This window comes from Perna viridis, chromosome 9 (assembly GCF_037379345.1).
Source record: "Perna viridis isolate PV_CMFRI_1.1 ecotype Kerala chromosome 9, ASM3737934v1, whole genome shotgun sequence".
Lineage (NCBI taxonomy): Eukaryota > Metazoa > Mollusca > Bivalvia > Mytilida > Mytilidae > Perna > Perna viridis.
In genome coordinates, this window is record NC_142453.1 from 37,902,955 (window position 1) to 37,923,503 (window position 20,549).

The 20,549-nt window shown below is 33.1% G+C and overlaps 1 protein-coding gene across 1 annotated transcript; it reads right to left on the bottom strand.

Moving 5' to 3' along the window:
• Positions 1-2,925: 2,925 nt before the first annotated feature.
• Positions 2,926-10,971, bottom strand: LOC148608280 (leucine-rich repeat-containing protein 14-like). The gene is made up of 7 exons (XM_088543759.1): positions 10,583-10,971; positions 9,135-9,340; positions 8,461-8,804; positions 8,031-8,132; positions 7,560-7,652; positions 4,415-4,584; positions 2,926-3,820 (listed from the first exon to the last, which is right to left on the bottom strand). The coding sequence occupies exons 2-7, from the start codon at positions 9,317-9,319 to the stop codon at positions 3,083-3,085; spliced, it is 1,632 nt and encodes a 543-aa protein (XP_088399885.1). The 5' UTR covers positions 9,320-9,340; positions 10,583-10,971; the 3' UTR covers positions 2,926-3,082.
• Between the last annotated feature and the right edge of the window lie 9,578 nt (positions 10,972-20,549).

Below are 20,549 nucleotides of genomic sequence, written 5' to 3' on the forward strand. Positions count from 1 at the left end.
ACTCATCTCATTCCAAATAGTCATTTTGTGTCACCCTTAATACTACAATGTAAGGAATAACCATATGATACAAACGTTCTGGTTTTACCCTTGTATCCCATATCATTATGATTGTATGAGGAAGGACAATTTTTATTGCCTTCATTATAATTATTATAGAATTGTGGCTAAGGCTGATTGAGACGTCCATTGCTTTATCAATTTGATATTATATCAAACATGCAGTGTCAGTAAATATGTCACTATCATAATACGGCAAGAGTGTAATTAGCCTGGTAGCATTACTATTACAAAGGATTTGGGAATTCCATGTTAACGATGCAGACTGCCCTTTATCTATCAATAAACGGTAAATCCATCGGTCGGCTGACGATTGTCGTATTAATTAGCCGTAAATTAATTAATTTTACTTTTATGAATAGACAAACTTGACGAAAATGGCCGATCAACGATAGATCTGTTAGTAACTGACATTTGTATCAATTAGAGATTTAGAAAATTTGGACTTGACAGATCTATTTTAATCGACGTGAAACAGCAATTGATCATAGTAGAGTTAGTCTTTTCTAAAGGTAGTGTGTTTAAATTCATGTTGTTTATATATTAAACGGCACATTTTGTGTTTAAAGAGTAATCAAGGGAACCAAGTTTATAGAGTAATCAAAAGAATATAATCCAGGGGCAAAGACCAGACATGGAAAACAGACATACACAACAAAGAACATAAAGTAACTAAAATCATACATAAAAAGTAACAAAAGCAAATGAGCAACTCGGACTAAACCTAGTATTATGTCAAAAATAAAGGTCTGTTTGTTGAATTGGACAAAATAAAACATGCATCGTTCGTGATAATTTCATTCTTACTTCCTTATGTGAAATACGCTTGATTTTGTTCTCATATCTTGCCATTTCTAATTTAATTATCACCCTTATTTTGTTCGTTTTATTTTATTAATTAAAATCTGTGGGCATTGTAATAAAAAAAGTATTGCTGCAAAGCACAATACATGTGTACAAGTTTTTTTTGTTGTTCTATAATAGAACCATCGCGTTTGAAATGGTGACTGGTTTACAAATGCACTAATATCGAAAAAATGTACCTGAAATATCAGATATTGACCATAACAAGTTTATGATTAATCACATCTATTTTCTCCTCGATCTGTGTATTGCCATAATTGAAATTAATTAGTCAAGTCAGTGTTAACTAGGAGAATGTCATACATCATATATCGCAGTGTCCTGACTTAGAAATTAACACCTTTGATCGTTGATAAATACAACAAGGGTCAACATTCTGTTTAAATACGGTCATTTTGTATATATCAACATTGTAATTACTGTGTTGTCATGGTTATCTGTATAAATGAAAATTAATATTGCTACTTTGTCGATTTTGGATTTTCCAAATGATATTAGTCTGGTGTATGATTTATTATCAAATTCACTTGGTATTAGCAGTGTCCTTTGTTACAGTCAAGGATTCATAAAATATGCAGAAGTGGTCTTTCATTATGTTCCAGAATTCATTCATTCCATTGTCTTCCTATAAACTGTTTAATTGGTGGCAACTTAGAAATATTTGTTTTATTGTCCAGTAATTACACTACTACAATATTTGATTTGTCGCCTAGGTAACCCACCTTAGAATGGAAAATTGCCTCTTTGGTTTTTGTTTGTTTGTTTGTTTTTATTTTATTGAAAGTTTTGTTTTGGTTATTTTTCTTTGTTCATTATCTTGTATCTTATCTTATAGCACGCTTGAACTGCAATTTTATTGCCTTTACTAATAACAAATATATAAAACGTGAGTTATTGTACATGGAAAAATTAAGATTTAAAACTGAATAAAAATGACAAATGGTGTGACAGACCAAGTTCTTCCTTTTATCCTCTTTTTTTTCGGACTTGATCTATATTGATTTTGTTAAAGTTGCGTCGACATTTTTATGAAATATAATTATCTAAAGCCTATTCGATAAGCCAATTCGACAGTATGAAAACGAAAATTTTTATTCTAAGAAACTTTATAACGTGTGCCGAAAGTAAAAGAAAGTCTTACCAGAATCCAGGATGGAAGGCAGTCAGTTTTACAAAAAGGGTTCAAATTTCCACGTTCAATATCTGCACGAAAAAAAAGTCTGATGAAACTTTTAACACATATTTTTGTATTGAATTTTGATATGTTTGTTTGTTTATTTATTTGGTTTATATCTTCTTGTTTCAAAGTTGACATTTAAACAATTTTGATTACGTTTTCAAACGGCATAGATTAGGCATATCACCCTTGTTCATATTGCAACCATGCAATCTTTAATTATTTATTCTCCCAAACCAAATGACAATGGTAAAGTATTCCAATAAACATACGTTTCCAAAGAACGGAGGTACAGTTTACAATTAGAAATTAATGACTAAATGAAAGAAAGAAAATTTACACAATTTTCAAATGAACGGAGAGCATTATGATAAATGATTAATGAAATGATAAAAATAAAGAATTATTGCCATGTAATTTGACGACATTGGTAAACACTTTTTATATTTGGTTTTCAAAATACCGTAAAAATACCGTATAGTTAACTTTCATTTTTGCAGTACAGCAATTTTTTGTTCGGCAGAAGACGGAAGGTTATATTTTCCTTCCAGGAGCAACTGTCCATCTCAGGAAACATATAATTGCATGTTATGGTCATAATCCTTGAACCCTGGTTCAATAAGGAATGGAAATACCAGGAACGGTCAGTCGTTCGACTGCCGTAAAAAACAAACTTTCCAGACAATATTAAGGTCAATTAAATTATTATGTACAATGTAACGAAAGTATCAGCTGGCTAGTTACAGAAAAAGCTTTCACAAAATGAATATTCGTAGAGGAATAAAAAAAAATCTTAAAAAGTATGTGAAATGACAATAAACAAGTTGAGCATGATAAGGCTTTATTTACAAAACATTATACAATACAATTTTTATTGCCATAATTATTATTAAAACCCACAGAAAATTGTATAAGTTCTGATAAACCAGAGAGGTCGTTAGACGCAACAGGATTTTGTTCACACCCTTGTCAATGGTTAAATTATTCTAGTTCAATATCTGTACGATTAAATTCTGATAAAACTTTTTCACATATTTCTAAATACTTCTCTCGTGTTTCAAACCTTTCAAGATCATTGCTCCCTAAAAAGGCATGAGTATCAGGCGAAATTAAACACTTTTGTAAGTCTTTTAGCAAACAACATTCCTTAAGTATTTTTCTGCTGTCTGTTTCGGAGAACGGTACAAAACTCTGTATACCAAGAGTTTTTATATATACACAACCTGTGGCGTTTGTGACAATGTTGTATATTTCAGTAACGCTAAAGCAACAGTAAGAAATCGAAAAACAACGTATACTCCTGAGAATAGTGACAAGAGTTAATATGTCATTAAATGAACTTTGCAGGTTATTTCTGCTGAGGTTAAGGTCTAACAGATCTGGTGTTGAGTTCCATTCTAGAAGAAATAGAATATCTGAATGGGACAACCGGCAATCTTTTAAAGAAAGGTATGTTGTCGGTTTTTGAAGGCCACCAAGCAAAACGCTCAGTCTACCGCGTAAGTTGCAAAGAGTAAAATTCAATTTCCTCAAATTTGTCATTTGCTTTAAAACATAATTGAGTTTCAATGCTGCCTCCTCATTTTCGTCACAGTGAATAGAATTAGGTAAACTGAGGCATTTGATATGAGGAAGTAACAGTAAAGCCTCCAGCAAAACTTCTAACCGTGAGTCATCCGAACATACTTCTCTGTCCTCAATTTCCAAGTGAGTTAAGTCCTAAAATTGAAAAAGAAACATTGTCAAAATGGATTGTAAAATAATTCAGTTTTGAACAATCCGTGTGTTGAGCTCAGTATTAAACTAGTTAGGCTTGTCTACGCTATCATTCGTTCTGTTTCTTTTTAGACAATTATAAATATCAATGGCGAAACGTTGATTCAAGTAAAATTAAAAGGGGATGAAAGAAGACTGTTGTTCACTTACCGCATGGCGCTTGGCATAGAAAAACAGCCTCCAGTAAAATAGCTTGGATGATATACTAGTAGCTAGTTTATTGTGTTCGTGGCTTTTAAAATTGTCGCTCAGAGAAAAGAGTGCTATAAATCTAAGGACCAACATACTAACCACTGTTTCCTTTAGAAAAATGTTACTGTAACTGTATGTATCTTCTTGGTTTTTGAAACATGATCAAAGCATAAGGTACAAGTCTTTGAAAGAATCAGGCAAACTCCCACATATCATGTGATAAAAACTCTAAAAGCCCCATGTACTAACATTCTCGAGTATTAGTTATGTTCGTCCCAGAGTTATGTGTTATCGTTATTCGACCAAAATGTTTAGTGCATCTAGAGTACTAGTAATCATACTCACCCTTGGTTCCAAAACCCTGTTCAGTACATTTAAAGGGAGACAAACGTCGCTGATATGTTCCACCCAGAGTCTCTGACAAGCAAATCTAAACGGTGTACCCTCCTGCAATGCCAGACCGATAGGTACGTCATCCAAGGTCATCTTACAATCCAGTATGATGGTGATTGTTGCTATTAATTAAAAAGGCAAAATTGTTCTCCGACGTTGCAACGCTATTCGTGTCTATTTTGGTATAAATATACTTTATCAGTATAGAAAGGGCACTTAAGAGTTGCTGGGTCAGGATTCGGACTTAAAGAACATAGGTAAACGTGGAAGGCAAATAGACTAAACGAAACAGGATCATTGAAGTAATGAAATTTACAAAAACAAATACTAAAAAAGACAAATGATGGAACTGTAATATCATTAAAATCAAAGTACTCGTGTACTGAATCAATTTATATCAATCGTTTGAATTTTTGCGCATCGAATAATCGTCAAATTGCAAAAAACGTGGGATAAAAGGAAAGTATCGTAACAAAAGCTTATTATTGTCAATGGTTAATATTTAACTCTTTGATTTTATTTCTTAAATTCACCATTCTGATTCCGAAGGACAATTTATAAACATAAGACAACATTCGTGAGTAGTGCGCCAGTTTGCGATATATTCAGGTTTGATGTTGCTTTACACCTAGATGAATGAACACAAAACTCACCAACATACTGCATAATTGAATTATAAACTACTAGATGGCCTTTCCCAAATCATTCAAACTTATGCCACAATAATTGAAACAAGGCATGTCCTTAGATAAATGTCCCTCTAAACTAGCTCCATTTCTCATTTGATCAGCTACATAGCTGAAGTCAAACAATTTACCGCACCTATGCGTCATGCAAGAGCGCTAAATTACTGGGCACCTAGTTCCAAAGACACGTACATTTACATAAACGCCATAGTCTTAGAATAAAATTTCAACAAGCATGTCTGGTGCATGAAACACTAGCCATGCGCCTTTAAAGTCCTGAAACATCCACAGCTCTATCATAATAACAAGCGGCCAAATATCCAAAAAGAACAATTACTGTGAAAGTACTTTTGTTCGTGGGAACCAATTTTCGTGAAAAAAATGAAAAAAATGAACAGTTCGTAGATTCCTGAATTCCTGGATTTGACAACTCTATCATACACACAATGGGAAATTTTCTTTTCTTTGGGAACCAAACTTGGTGGTTTACAAACCCATGAAATCCACGAAAACTGATACCCCGCAAACAATTATATTTTCACAGTATTACGAAAATCAATATCACCAGACCACAGACTGACATAATTCCTGAGAAATGCAGTATCGAAATTCCTATTCCATCCTCTATAAGCAAAGTGTCATTTTTATTTGTCATCTTCGGACTTCCGATGTCACGAGGCGGTAACCGTAATAAAAATACACGATACTGTTGGTGATATATCCGGATGGTTTTGGGGGTTATGCTACCCTTTTGTTGAAAGTTTTGCAAAAATGAGCGGCAAATAATTCTATAGTAGCCTGGAACAGGGTGTACTGTCCTTGCTTGGAACTTCTTTCTTTATATTAGTATCTTGACCGGAACAATTGTCCCCTTTTTGTTAATATATGGATCCGTCAGGGCCTGAGGGCAATGCCTGAAAACAGCTCTTCCAACTGATACTAAGCATTCCTCTTTATATTTCGTTTCTATGATTGATGACCATTGATAAACTCATTTTCATTTTTAGCTAAATTAAAACGTGAAATGGTTTATCAAGGGTCTAAGAATAAAGCATTTCTAGGAAACTTAAATATACCGACATATTGAATAGTGAATGATTGGTTTATGCGGATAAATGCATAGAAATAAACAGGAACTTATACAATACGAGGTTAGAGGTCAACTATTTTCAATTGGGTCGTTGTTAATACGAACCATATTAATCAGAATATTTAGTTCGCAATAAAATTGTTTATTGGGTTTGTTTATTGGGGTAAATAGCATAGAATTAAATATGATATATAATAAATACCTATAAAGTAGACCTAACTATCTGCATATGAACCGTAATGGGGTATGCCAATTGGACTATTTTCCTGCGGTAGTTTAATGTTTTTGTTTGTTTGTTGGGGTTTAACGTCCGAGCAGCAATATTTCAGCTATATCCAGACGATGAACATGAAATTAATGATAAAATTAACATGAAATGATTATGAAATGAAAAAGGGATGGGACACAAGGGCAATGGGGTCAACAACTTTGATTGCCACTGAAAATAGGGAGAGGTGGGTAGGGTCGGGCAATTTAGCTTCCTGTGGCGGAGCCCTATGGTTCCTACTCCGGGAGAATACCACAGTAGGGTTCTTTAACGTGCGAGGAACGTGGCATCTTTCCCAACACGGTGCACCACTATGGTTTGCGGTCAGGTTTCTGTATTATAGCCTGACAACCCCAGCATGTAACACGCCAGAGGTACCCCATTCCACCACCTGGGGCACACATCCCAGTTGCTGTGTGGGCACAGCGCCCTAGCTCCCGGCTAGGGTTCTGAGCACTATTTAGTTGCCTTTTACGACAAGCTTAGCGCTGCTGCAGGCCTATTCTTTTAACACCCGGACCTGCGGTAGTTTAAAATAATTGCAGATGCTTAACCTGGTTTTACAAATATAAAGGCTCTGGCGACTACTATATCAATTCTGATCTTCGATCTAAATAGATAATCAAAGATCTAAGTATTGCGGCATTGTGTTGGTATCTGTATCTACAATGCCCCTGGTCCATACTCAGTTTTAGTAGAGTCTAGGTTGAATGCTCATTTATTTTTTTTAAATATCTGTGTGTATCATTTTAGTTAATTTGGGTTACTTGTGTTGCTTTGGTCATGTTCTAGCATTAGTTACCGGATCATGCATATCCCGTCCCTCGTAAATAAACAATATAGGATTAAGGCTTAACAGAAATATAATAATGAAACCAGTTTTCTTGTTTTCTATCTTCTGCTTATTATTATTTTTTTTTCTGTTTATTTGTTATGCAAACTTTTGGTCATTTTGTTTGTTTTTCGTTTGTTGTCGCTAACCAGAAATTATAACATGACGGTCATGTACATTTACATATAATACATATGATATAATCTCTCACTAATACATACGAAAGTCCTTCCCATGTGGCACATGTGGATCCACATTCTCATAAATACACTTTATTCTGTTCAAATACTTTTGAACTTTTTCTTCTGTTATGTCTAAAATCGAAAATTTGAAGATGTACATGTATGGTAACTTGTACAAAGTTTTAGTGGCTTGACATACATTGGAATTATATTATGAACAATTAAAACACAACAACATCATAAAACAAAAATGGAAACAAAAAAAGGAATAAAAACTGGCGGCTTGAAAACCACAACATTTTTCTTTTCATTTACAAAACACAGATTATAACTATTTAATTAAGATAAATGCGTATCATCATTCAGTCCTGTTTCAGTTCACAAGTCCGTTTGTTTTCATCTATCTAAGAACTTGATTTTTGTTTGTTTGTTTGTTTGTTTGTTGTTTGTTTAAGGGTAAAAGCGCAAAAAAATATCAATTTGTGCATAGAATTTTTTAACAATACTTACGTACTGTCTTCGATACGGTATCAAATATCTGCTTCACAGTACGATCCTGAGGTGGTATCCATAGCATTGGGAGACGACATATCTCGCGACTCAGGGTCCTGTCTGATCAAATAAAAATGTTTTAACACAGTTTAGAAAGTCAATAGATACATAAGTTGTTTGAAAACTGAAGAATTTACAGTTGGGTGGATAACTAGGATGAATTTCAGTTCCCAATTCCCTTCCCTAATTATTTTTTTAAAAGGTAACCCGTTTTCCCCTGTTTTCACTCCACAACCGCCTTACTTCATCTTCTCGCCTCCTCCTTAACTAGTTCCTTTCCCCTGTCCACTGACTCAAAATGTAAACGGCAAAAAATAAAAAACCTGAATGTTCTATTATCTTTCATTCATCAAAAAGATTGAAGGTTGCATGCTAAAATCGAGCGTACCTTGTTTGAACCCACAAAGATTTACGGTTTTCAGTCGAGAAGACTCTTTTCGTCTGAGAAGACCACATATTATACAGTCCAGAAATGTAACTCCGTCGAGACCTTCTATGGGAAGTGTAAGGAGGTAGGGTTCTACCAAATCCTCTTTGGGCATCACACTCTGGAGGTCAAGAACAGAGTGAGGCCATGTTGATACAAGGAAATCTATTGCATGAATCTGTCGCTGGAATATCGCTTCTGCCAACAACATGGGGTAAAGATCAGCTGGGATGGTTTCCATGTCAATTTTTGGGATTTGGTTTCCATCACAGACTATTTCCCTCATGCACATGTTTGAAAGTCGTCTGTTAAAAAAGAACAAAATCACCTATTGTTATTTGAACTTGGGGAAGATGTATATGTATATCAATTAAGCGATGTTGACTCTATGTATGATGAAGTTGTAGTCGTGGCTGAATATAATCTTCCCGATATTTTCGTCATTGTACCAGGCATTGACGACAGCAACAGTAATGATATTGCCATACTCTAAAGTCAACAATGTTTGTTTCAACAGAGATTATGTCAATACATTATGTATCACGAACAAATATAGGAACAGAGACACAAATACTTTACCTCAACATACAATTAGGCTGTCTGTTGAACTTACAGAAATAACATCGACACCTTACCTCGGCGAACATATAGGCTCTCCAGCAGCGTCTCTGTGGCAATTTAAATGACCCTCATCGTCCCTATAGAGGATATAAATAAAATGTGATTCTGTCAACCAGAGGGGGTGTCGGTGTTCTGCTTCTTCTATGTTAAAGTTAATCAATTTGTAATCTATGTCATCCATCGCGTCCGCCAATGCCATTTCTGTCTGTCTTTACTGCGTCTGTAAAAAGAAAACCCTGGTGTTCTTTTATTGTTAAAAGTTCAAAATGTGCTTTTTGTTGAACATACAATTTTGTTCTTTCGTTACGTGATAAAGATATATAAACTTAGAAATAAGCTGTAAACGGAAGTTAGTTTTGAAATCTTAAGGAGTATAAGTATGCTTTAAAGCAAGATACACGATTGTTGATTATAACTGCATCATCACCACCATCATCATCATCATCATCATCATCACTTTTTTATTTCCTATAGGTAGAGATTACAGATACAGTTCAATCGTCCTTTTTAAAATAGCCACAGTCGAGTCAGAGGCGGGTAGACCCGACATACGGCCTCCATATATTTGACTTTTCATTAAGTTTGCATACCGCAAATATGAATTTGCGACAAAACCCGATCGGAAATGATTCCTTTTTTGCGCCCTTCAGCCTCCTGACCTCGGTGAGCTATCTTGAATCCGTCACTAATTTTAATAATTAGGGTTCAGCATTTGACTATAAGTGCCTTATTGCATATATATAAAAACACAAATAAAAAAGAAAGGAAACACAAGAAGATACAATGACACATAGGTGTCGAATACAACTGTCTGATTGCAAAAAAAAAAGACTTTTATATATAGACCAAAACCTTACATTATAAACTAATTATATAAAGGCTTTTTTTATGTACAACTCTTATAGTGATGGTCTATCCTTGTTACACAGTCACTTCTGATATGTGGATATTACAAAAAGACAATTCATTAGAATCGGAGGAATGCCCTTTAGTTCGTATGGGGGCACACATATAAGACTACAAAAGTGATAAACCATCGAATTATACCATATCTAATAAGTCAAAAAATATTTACATACATAAATAAATAAATGAAGTAAATAAATAAATCAATAAATACATAAATCAATCAATAAATCAGTCAGTCAGTCAATCAATCAATCAATAATAATAGGGTAAACTTATTGATTTTTTTTTATAACTTCGTTGTTTCATTAAGTATATATTTGGACGAAGTCTCGTACTAATGCTGATCAATGCTACATACATTGTTAAGAATGTATCATATCAGAATAGCGTCCACTATGCTAAAAATGGGTGTACTGTGGTGTGTTAGGTCTGGTTTATCAATAGGGTGGATATGTATGTTGGTGAATCAAGTGCACAAAAGTAATTTGGGTATCAATTCAAGCATCCATATTGTAAAAAAAATAGATGAAGAAAGGGATATCTGCTATTTTACCTTATGATGGGTTAGTCCTCGATTAGTCTTGCCATAGCGCTGTAATACGGTAACTTCTGTGAATGACTGCAGCGATGAAGCGAGTGGTATCATCTGTGATCACTTTAGTTATTGCTTCTAATAATACCAGCACATGTATGTAATATACACGCAGACCGAAACACTAATGAGCTAACAGTAGAAAATCGTCGATGAATGTTTATTATTTACATACATTCTTCCCCCTTAAATTTCTATGACTCCATTGAAGAGTCGGCTATGTCTATTATCTAATTTCTACGACTCCATTCAAGAGTCGGCTGTGTCTGTTATCTAATACATCCAAGCTGTTTTGTAACTATGATTAATCTAGTACGCTGCATTATTTAAAGATAGCCATGTAACCACACATAGATACACACCCTCGAATTCGTGTTGGATGTTCTTAATTATAAATCGGTTATATAGAAATCACTGTGTCCGTCCGTTCATTTGTCTACAACATTTTCGTTACAGTTTTGTCTATAACTACATATCACAGCCACTTAATTGACATTTTAACTTAAGAAGTTTCAATTTATATAGATATGTCACACCCAGAGCTCACGTTGAAGCGACATCAACTTCCTGTTCGGATGCTTTAATGAGCTTTGTGCATTTTTCCCTGGTTAATGCCAATGCCCAGAAAGAACCAAATGTACCTTATTTCGTTAATCGCTTTGTATTATTCTATGGTGTATCATTTTTGTTGGATGTGAGTGTGAATGCTGTGTTTTTCCACATTAATAAGAGTAATCAAGGGAACCAAGGTCATAGCAGTAATCAAAAGAATGTAATCCAGGGACAAAAACCAGACATGGAAAACAGACACACACAACAAAGAACATAGAGTAACTTAAATCATACAAAGTAACAATAGCAAATAAGCAACTCGGACTCCACTAAAAACTGGGAGCATGGACCAGGTGCACCGGTATGGTAAGCGCCCTCTGCTTTTCTAGAAACACCGAGTTGCTCATTAAAAAGTCAAGTCCGTGGTAGACGAAAGAGGAAAGGAAAACTATGACACGTTGAACAAATCAGTTTTAATGGCGCAGATGGATACACCGTAACGATCATATTCACGCCATAGGCACTATGGAAAATGCACCAGCACATAACCTAACTCCAAAAAAGTAAATATGTCAGAGACCAACAAAAGCTATATGAAAATGTATAAAAATATTCCATTTCCAAGAAGCAAAGAGAAAGAAAGTCAGGGATTTTTTCTAACTCAAAGCGTATAAAATGGTCATTTAATATGGGGTAGGCATTGCCTAAATCAGCGAGCACTGTGAGCTGTGCCATACATGTACAGTCTGTGCGAGACTCGTTAAAATAATAAAGGACGTACATTACTATACAAAGGAGGGGTCGATCCGGATGAAAATGTTTGCTTAGCAAGTGCCAATATTTTTATTTATATTTAAGCAGCAAGCAAAATCTATATTTCTATTTTAAAGTCTGTCTTATTAATTAATGGGGGAGTTTTTTTTTCAATAAATAATAACTTGAACAAATTGTTTCCCCCCAAAAAAAATCCGACCCCATACCCCACTTTCCCCTCGCTATCAAAATGGTCAAAAACTTTATAGCACTTCGCAATACTATACATTTTTTATCCCTTAAGGGCACCTCTGGCAACATCAATTTCAATTTTGGCCTCTCCGATCAATCTGTACAGATACCAGAAGTACACGTAATAACCGTAGAGCTCACACCGGCGCTCGCTGAAATACTGGGTGTATAGATCCGTGACTTTTGAATTTCAAACGCCTGTTGAAACGCTGGTATAAGAACCTGAATAAAAGCTCGTCCTTGTTTAACCCATGTTTTTAATCATTACATTTATTGCAAAATGTTGCTGTATTGTGTACGTTTAAATATTGGTGTAAAGATCCATTAAAAATCAATCAGGTACGAACGAAATCTGTTTTTTTCAATATTATGATAATTATTTCCACACAAAGTCAAGAACCTATTGCATTAGGTCCCCAAAGTGTATTATTAGTGTTTTATTACAATGATTTCTCGGTATTTCAATGATCTGTTTCGCATCACCAATATCGTGCTGGACAAATGTTCGAAATAGTCCCTGATTGATAAGGTTGAAAACCGAAGGGTTGTAAAACTGAAGAACTTAACTAGGACAAGTTGTAGAGTGCCGATTAGTTGACCAACTTGATTAATCAAAAACATGTATATCACTTAGGTCTTGATTTCACCATTGGAAGGTGCTTACCCCTACAGACGTTCTTATTACCCCCAAAAAGTCAACTTATCCCGCTTCGTGTACTTTTGACTTAACGACAAAGCAGTTATATGTGTGAAGTCAAGAAATTCTCAGGTTAATCTCTTATTAACAATTGGCCACGTTTTTGTTTTCTTTTTTTCCTATAAGTTTCCTAAAATGTACGAGTTATAAATAAGTAGGAGTCTTCGATCGTTTCATTGACAACATAGATGCGGATAAAGTAAAACAGAGCCTAATACATATTAACAATATATGTTTACTCAAGAAGTAAATAGGTCCTAGACAGAATATTGCTTCACTATGTTAAAATGATGCCATTTGGATTTATTTTCAAGAACTCGTACGCGTAGTATAATCGAACAAATGCGGTTAAAGTAGATAAATACAACCGAACACATTCAGTATACGAAGGGGGCTAATCCAATCAAGTTCATTATAAAAACTAACGTAACTGCCTATTCGTATGTGCCATAAACAATCCTATCTATAGGTTTCCACACACAAATATCCCTGTTATATTATCTACAGTTATATCATAAACATTACTTAAATAGGAGTCATTGTCCTAAGCAACTGCAGCTATGGAAAGCTAGTTTCTTACAGTAGTAGCTAGGACTTGAAACAATCACTGGCTATTTCATGGTAGCTAAAGGATGTTGACATTAACTTCATCACTGAAAAGATTTAAATAGTTAATTGTAACATCCTCCTCTTAAGCTATCAAAAACATTAAACAGGTAATAAAAGTTATTTTAAAGTGACTTTTACAATTTTCTGGGTTAAAGCTATTCCATGCTAAACACATGACAACATAAGACAGAAGTAAACAAAACTCAATATTTATTTTTTTGTAAACAAATTCTGATGCTTAAAGATTAGAAATCAATAGAATATCAATCAGTTTAGTATTTTTTTTTCAATATGAGGATGGACCAGTGCAAATTTTGAATTATCTCTTTCTTCATTTGATGTTCACCAAGTACAGCATGCAACTGCAGCCACTTTAACTGTTAACTTGGAACAAATGTGGATACAACTGGTTTGGATACCATTTTTTTACAATATTTTGTAATTAAATATAAGTAAAAAGTTCTGCTGTCATGGATCACTTTGTACCCCATTATCTCAAAAATAATTAATGATAAGAGTAAATTTGCTAGCATACTTCTTGAAACCCTTTGTCAAGAGGAACATGAATTTACAAAAAATTTAATCAAAATTAGATGAAAAAAAAAAAAAAAGAAAAGTCTTTTGAAGAAAAGAAAGATGTTTTCCACTCCTTTGTTGCAAAAAAAACCAAAAAACAAAAAAAAAACAAAAAAAAAACAGCGAGACATATTCCCGTACTGTTTGAAAAAAAAAACAGGTAGGGATTTCCTTGTATGACTCCAATGAAAAAAAATTCAACCTCAGACAATAAACAACGAAGTTGATTTTTAGGTTGTGGCCTCACCGAGGACACTTACCCAACCAGTGCACCTGGTAAATGCTCCCAATTTTTAGTGGAGTCTGAGTTGCTCATTTACTTTTGTTACTTTGTATGTGTTATTTTAGTTACTTTATGTTCTTTGTTGTGTTAGTCTGTTTTCCATGTCTGGTCTTTGTCCCTGGATTACATTTTTTTGATTTCCAATAGAATCTTGATTCCCTTGATTACTCTTTGACCTCTATTGACCAAAAAAATGATCAATGCTATTTAAAATCTTAAAACAGAATTTCATTAGAAATAAATTAAAAAAGAGAAATGTTGAAAATGAATGCAAAATATACCTTCTACATCAATTTAAATAAGCATCTCTTTTAACTCCTTTTGGCCCCCATTTTGCAGAACAGTAGAAGTGACCCCATTTTAAATAATAAGCTTTCTCTAGCAGCAAGTAACAATACCTTAAAACTTCACAAATTGGATTCACTTCAAGTTATTGATTAGACAATATTAACAACAATCGCATAATACCACTTGAATTTTTTTTTTTTACGGAAAAGGTGTTTCCAATGTACTTTCCATAGAACCACGTTAATTTGCAAAAAAAATCTTATATATGCTCGACATTATTTAGAATAATAGGGAAGGCAAAATAAAACAAGTTTGAACTAGTAGATAAATAGTACTACTTGATTCAAAATCACATAATGAATTACACAGTACTATACAAGTCACATATATAAAATTGGCATCAGAAAGTGCACAAATAGTAACTAGTGGGTCATACAATCTATCCAAATTAAGCATGGACTTTAGATACATACTATGTAAATCTTTAATTACAATGTTGTATGTTATCCAGATACAAAAAGATGACACTGAAGAACTGGTTTAAACTGAAAGGAAGGTGTCTTTTACACAGCCAAATATTTTTCAAGAGGCTGCAAGGAGCCTGAATTGCTCACCTTCTTGAATTTTGCCTTTCAAAGGCAATAAATTAAACAAGAAGTTTTCCAACAATTTTGAGTAAAGAAGTCTTTGGTAGGACTATCACAAGATCTTTTCAACAATTGAAAGTTTCTGTTAATCTATCATAGTTTTCAAGATATTGACTGAAAACTATTAAACAAAAAAGTCATTTTTCCCCTTTCAAAGGCAATAACTCTTACAAGGAGTCTGAAGACTCTTGTAGTCCTAATAATATGGATCATGTCAGCTACTAAAAGAATTTGGATAAACCTAACGGTTTTGGAGATATATGTGAAAAACTACTGTCTGACCCATATGGTCTATTCTTAGTAACGGTGGCCATGTTTTTTTGACGAATCAAAAATTCCCACATCAGTTCTATGCAGTATACCCCAAGGAATATTCATACCAAGTTTGATTTCAATTGGTCAAGTAGTGTCAGAGGAAAAGATTTTGGAAAGAAATCACATTAAAAATAGCAAAAATCATTTAAAAAGGGCAATAACTCCAACATGGCTTAATGGATTAAAACCAAAATTTGACCAGAGATAGATCTCATCATACTGAACACTTTTATCCACTTCAGAATTCAGCTTAACCTAACGGTTTAGGAGATATATGTGAAAAACTACTGTCTGACCCCTATGTTCTATTTTTAGTAATGGCGGCCATGTTTTTTGACGAATCAAAAATCGCCACATCAGTTCTATGCAGGATACCCCAAGGAAAATTCATACCAAGTTTGGTTCTAACTAGTCATGTAGTTTCAGAGGAGAACAGTTTTGTATAATTGTTGACAACCTCAAAATTTTTTCGTCTTGCTCCACTCGGCAAATTTTTGAATGTCCACCCCCCTAATCTAAAATCCTGGATCCACCCCTGATGTATCAAAAAAATATCACAAAGAACTTTTTCTAGGTTTTGATTTTGAAAAAGATATGTAAATCTTCACAGAGCAAATGTTTCATTTTCCTCAATAATGTATTCCAATGGGATGCAAAATTCTGGTAAATAGTAATTTTGGATCAATAATTTCTACCATGAATGCAGAGAACACACTATACAGGGAGTAGTGAGAAAAACTTACTGACACTGAAAAACATCATCTGGACAAATGTCACAATGGTAACAAAGGATTGATCAATTGAAGTGGTTTGTTCTAGTTGAACCACAAATCTGTGTCGTATTGTAGGTTCATACCCAGAGGCATCTTAAACATACCTGTCCAGATTTATTCAGTAAACCATTTAACCTTTTTGGGAGTGTTTCATGTAGCACCTGTCCCATGAATCATAAATGGCCATTAAATTTCTATGAAAAATGTATTTTAGTCCACACTTAATTTGAACAAACTGTAGTGGATCTTGACAAATGTATAAGCATGGTATAAACAATTGGGTTAACTATTGCATTTAAATATATACACTACAATTGTCTCACAACTTCTTAATGTATATCTGAATTTCATCCCCAACTCAACATTGACAAGTACTTGTGTTGTTTAAAACCAAAGAATAACGAAAGTATTTGATTTTAAAATATCATAAATTGAAGTTTCTCAATATTTGATACAACAGATAAAATTTTTAAAGGAAACACATGTTTCATTCAGATTTATTTAATTTTATCATCAAAAACTCCCTATTCATAATAAGTTAAATTAACATAAATTTCACAAGAAATTCTGATGCTGTCAATTTTTAAATTTCATTTTTCTCAAAATTAGGAATCTTTCCCACAAAAGTCATCAATCAGAACTAAAAAAGACCTTACACTTGAATGTCAATTCACTGTTGTAAACATCTCATTAATGACATCTCATTTTAATCATATCCTCAAAAAGAAATGTCATTCACATGCAACTTGACTGATGTTGGAAGCCTCATTTATGGACATAACCAAGTTCCAATTCTTAAAAAAATATATTCTTATTCTTGTAATTGAATGTACTATGGGGTAATTTCCTATTTTATAATCACACCCTAAAAAATACCAGAATAAATCCAGGGTTCTCAAAATGTCTTAAGTACAATAGAAAGGACAGGGGAAACTCAGTATCAGAAAAAAAACACTTGTAATATTTATCAACCAGAAAATTTTGGTTTATTGAAAGTATAAGGTGAAATAAACAATGTCATAACCAGTCAGTGTCTTATTTGCTACACAGGAACGATATTATATTTGGTTTGAGGAGAAATAAAAATTTTAATATGTTGGCTAATAAGGTTTTTGAAAAACAGGGATGGTTAGATCACCATCATGTTGGCACAACTGTATGAAAAGTTACAGCAGTATTTTTTCGTATATTCCTCTACTTTAACACTTGTCAAAATCCCTCCAGAGATATGGGGGGAACACAATCAAAGGAGATCTCTACATTATATAAATAATTCATACAAAATACCATATATGTAAACTAAAGCACCCTAACAAAAACAAAAACAACTCAAACATAGTTTAAGGAGGTAGACCTAGGGTAAGGGACTTAACTCTTACAAATCGTTGGAATGTTTTGTTTTCAGCATTTTACATTAATCTTATGCAAGCATCAAAGTAACTTGGACTGATTTCATTCTGTTTCAAATGAAAGCTTGATAGGCTTTGGTGAAAATGAATATGATACAAACATATCACTGATTTTGAGAGTTATGTCCCTTACCCTAGGTCTACCTCCTTAAAATGAAAAAAAAAACAATCTACAAAAGTGGAATGAAAACCATTAGAAACTAATTATGCACATCTCAAAAGAGTACATATGTTTAATATCTACTTCCTTCAATTTGCCATATTTTTGTTCTTAACATCCTCTAATCCTTATTGAGATTATTTTTTATTAACTATACTATCTACATGTGCAGATTTGTTAGTATGTACTATAATTGCATACCTGCCATTATTTCAAAATGTTTATAGATTTTTTTTGCTATTTACACATGAACATCAGTATACTATAAGAGGGGTCATCAAATTCCTCTCAATGTTTTTGCTTCATAATTAGGTTAAAATCAAATTGCATTGCTGTAAATGGGATAAAAAATGTTCTTTGAAAACTTCAGCTTGTGAGCTCTATATAGGAGATTCCCAACAAATAGTGAAAGTAAACATGTAATTGTATTTTTCCTGTTATAAAAATTGTGTTTTCCTATAGTTACATTTCCACTAAAACTGCCTGTAAATATATTCTAAATTTTGTACAAGAATTAAGTAAATACCCTGTAAAATGTGGATTATAGAATCACAAAGGAATCTTTCCATGAAGCACTTTATCCCTTTTTCTTTACATATTACTATGATATAAATATAAAATGTACAAAGTGAAGGAAAACAGTAAGTAATTTTGGGTATACATGAGCAGTAGATACTAAGGAACAACTCTCTATCATGGCATGGCATCACTATAGTGGAACTAGCAATATCTATAATTTAGATTTTTTTACTTTTCTTACAAAAATAAACTGAGCATTATAAATTACTGGGTGCAATAAAAACATACAGTAAATGCTACTATTTAATTACTATTTTTTTTATTATGAAAAAATGAGGACGAAGTATTTCCAGAGGGAGACAACTACTTGATTCTATAAAGTATCTCCAACACTCCAAAAATTTCAAATTTAAAGCCAGGTGATGGGTCAAAATTTAAAGTGACTTTTAATGAAACCCACTTAGATCAAATACCTCTCACCTTTTTATGACCATCCCATGAATTATCTTTCCATCAAATTACTACAAAAATGGTTGAAGCTGCCATTGTATTTGATAGGAATATAAACCAATAGTCTGAAGCCAGTGACTGGTAAAAATGTTCACCAAAATATGGTTTGGGCCTGTGGTAAAAAAAAAATTACTGTGAAGCCTGTGGAATCTGAAGTTCTCGATCCTCATATGCAGTACTAAACAATAAATAACAAAAACAAAAAATCAAATAAGTAATCTGCTGCATTGTTGGTATAAGGTGGAAGTTCACTTTGTTACTACAGATCAATAAATACTTCAATAGTATGATTGTAACAAATACTATTTGATTTCTTTTTGTTCAGGTATTATGAAACCTACCAAGCTTAAAAAGATCTAATATTTCATGTTGATTATAGAATTTATACAATAGAGATATACTTAAACTATTACGCATAATTTGTTCTTTTATGTCATTTGAGGTCATTATAAAAATACAGCTATAAATCGGTACCAATACTTACAAATTAAAGCAAAAAGAGCAGGACATTCCAACATCAGACCTGTTGTAGGACTTTATGCACATCCTTATTTTTTGTTGTATTTTATGAAATTGATCCATAAAATCCTTAATTCTGAGATTGTTTTAACATGGAAAAGATTTACAATCAGCAGTGTGTAATTTGAAGTCAAATTTTTCATAAAAACTATTGAGAATCCACTAAAGTAAACACCTCTGCAAGATAGAGGAGATTTAGTTCTCCATTCAGGTTGTGTTATCTAGGTAAAACAATTTTAAGCTTTTAAGAATATACAAATACCAGTATTTGACACCGAACAGATTTTAACAGTATCTCAATCTAGAGTCTTTACATAGCAAAAGAAAAAAACCATACTTTGTCACTTGCAAGCGACTATAATGGAAGAAAAACAACCTCTCAATCTGCTAATTAATGTAAATACAAACTAAAGCCTCTAAAATTATATTTTTATGTAACTCACAACTCAAAATATTACAACTTTTGCTCAAATAAATACAGACTCATAAAAGAAGTTGTTTCACAACACAAAAACATATTATGTAAATTTGTGAATTAGTAGTTTTAACCAATATATTATGAAGGATTAACAAATTGATGTAAAATTGCAATATATATGCATGTTTGCAAATGTTATAGATCAACGCCAATGTACAGAGAAAAACTAGCATATACCAAATTCAAACGTCAAGGCAAGCACTCATATCTCTGAACTTATGATTGTAGCAATTAAGATTTGCCAAAATATGAAATATCACATTTTTTCAGCCTTAGCCAAAAAACTGAAATTGATTGGTTTTTAATAGAAAATATAATAATATATTAAAAAATCAAGTTCATGTGTAGTGTTTTAATGGAGTAAAGAATATTTACAACCACTGTAGGCAGAATCTGGAGAGATAATTAAGAACTGTTTTATTGAAGCCATGCTATCATAAACCAATGAAAATATAGTATTTCTTATTCATTAGAAGAACAACACTAGAAATCAACAAAATTTTGTCAACCTGATATTTATGACCAACTTGGCAGGTGTTTCTAGAAAAGCAGAGGACGCTTACCCTACTGGTGCACCTGGTCCATTTC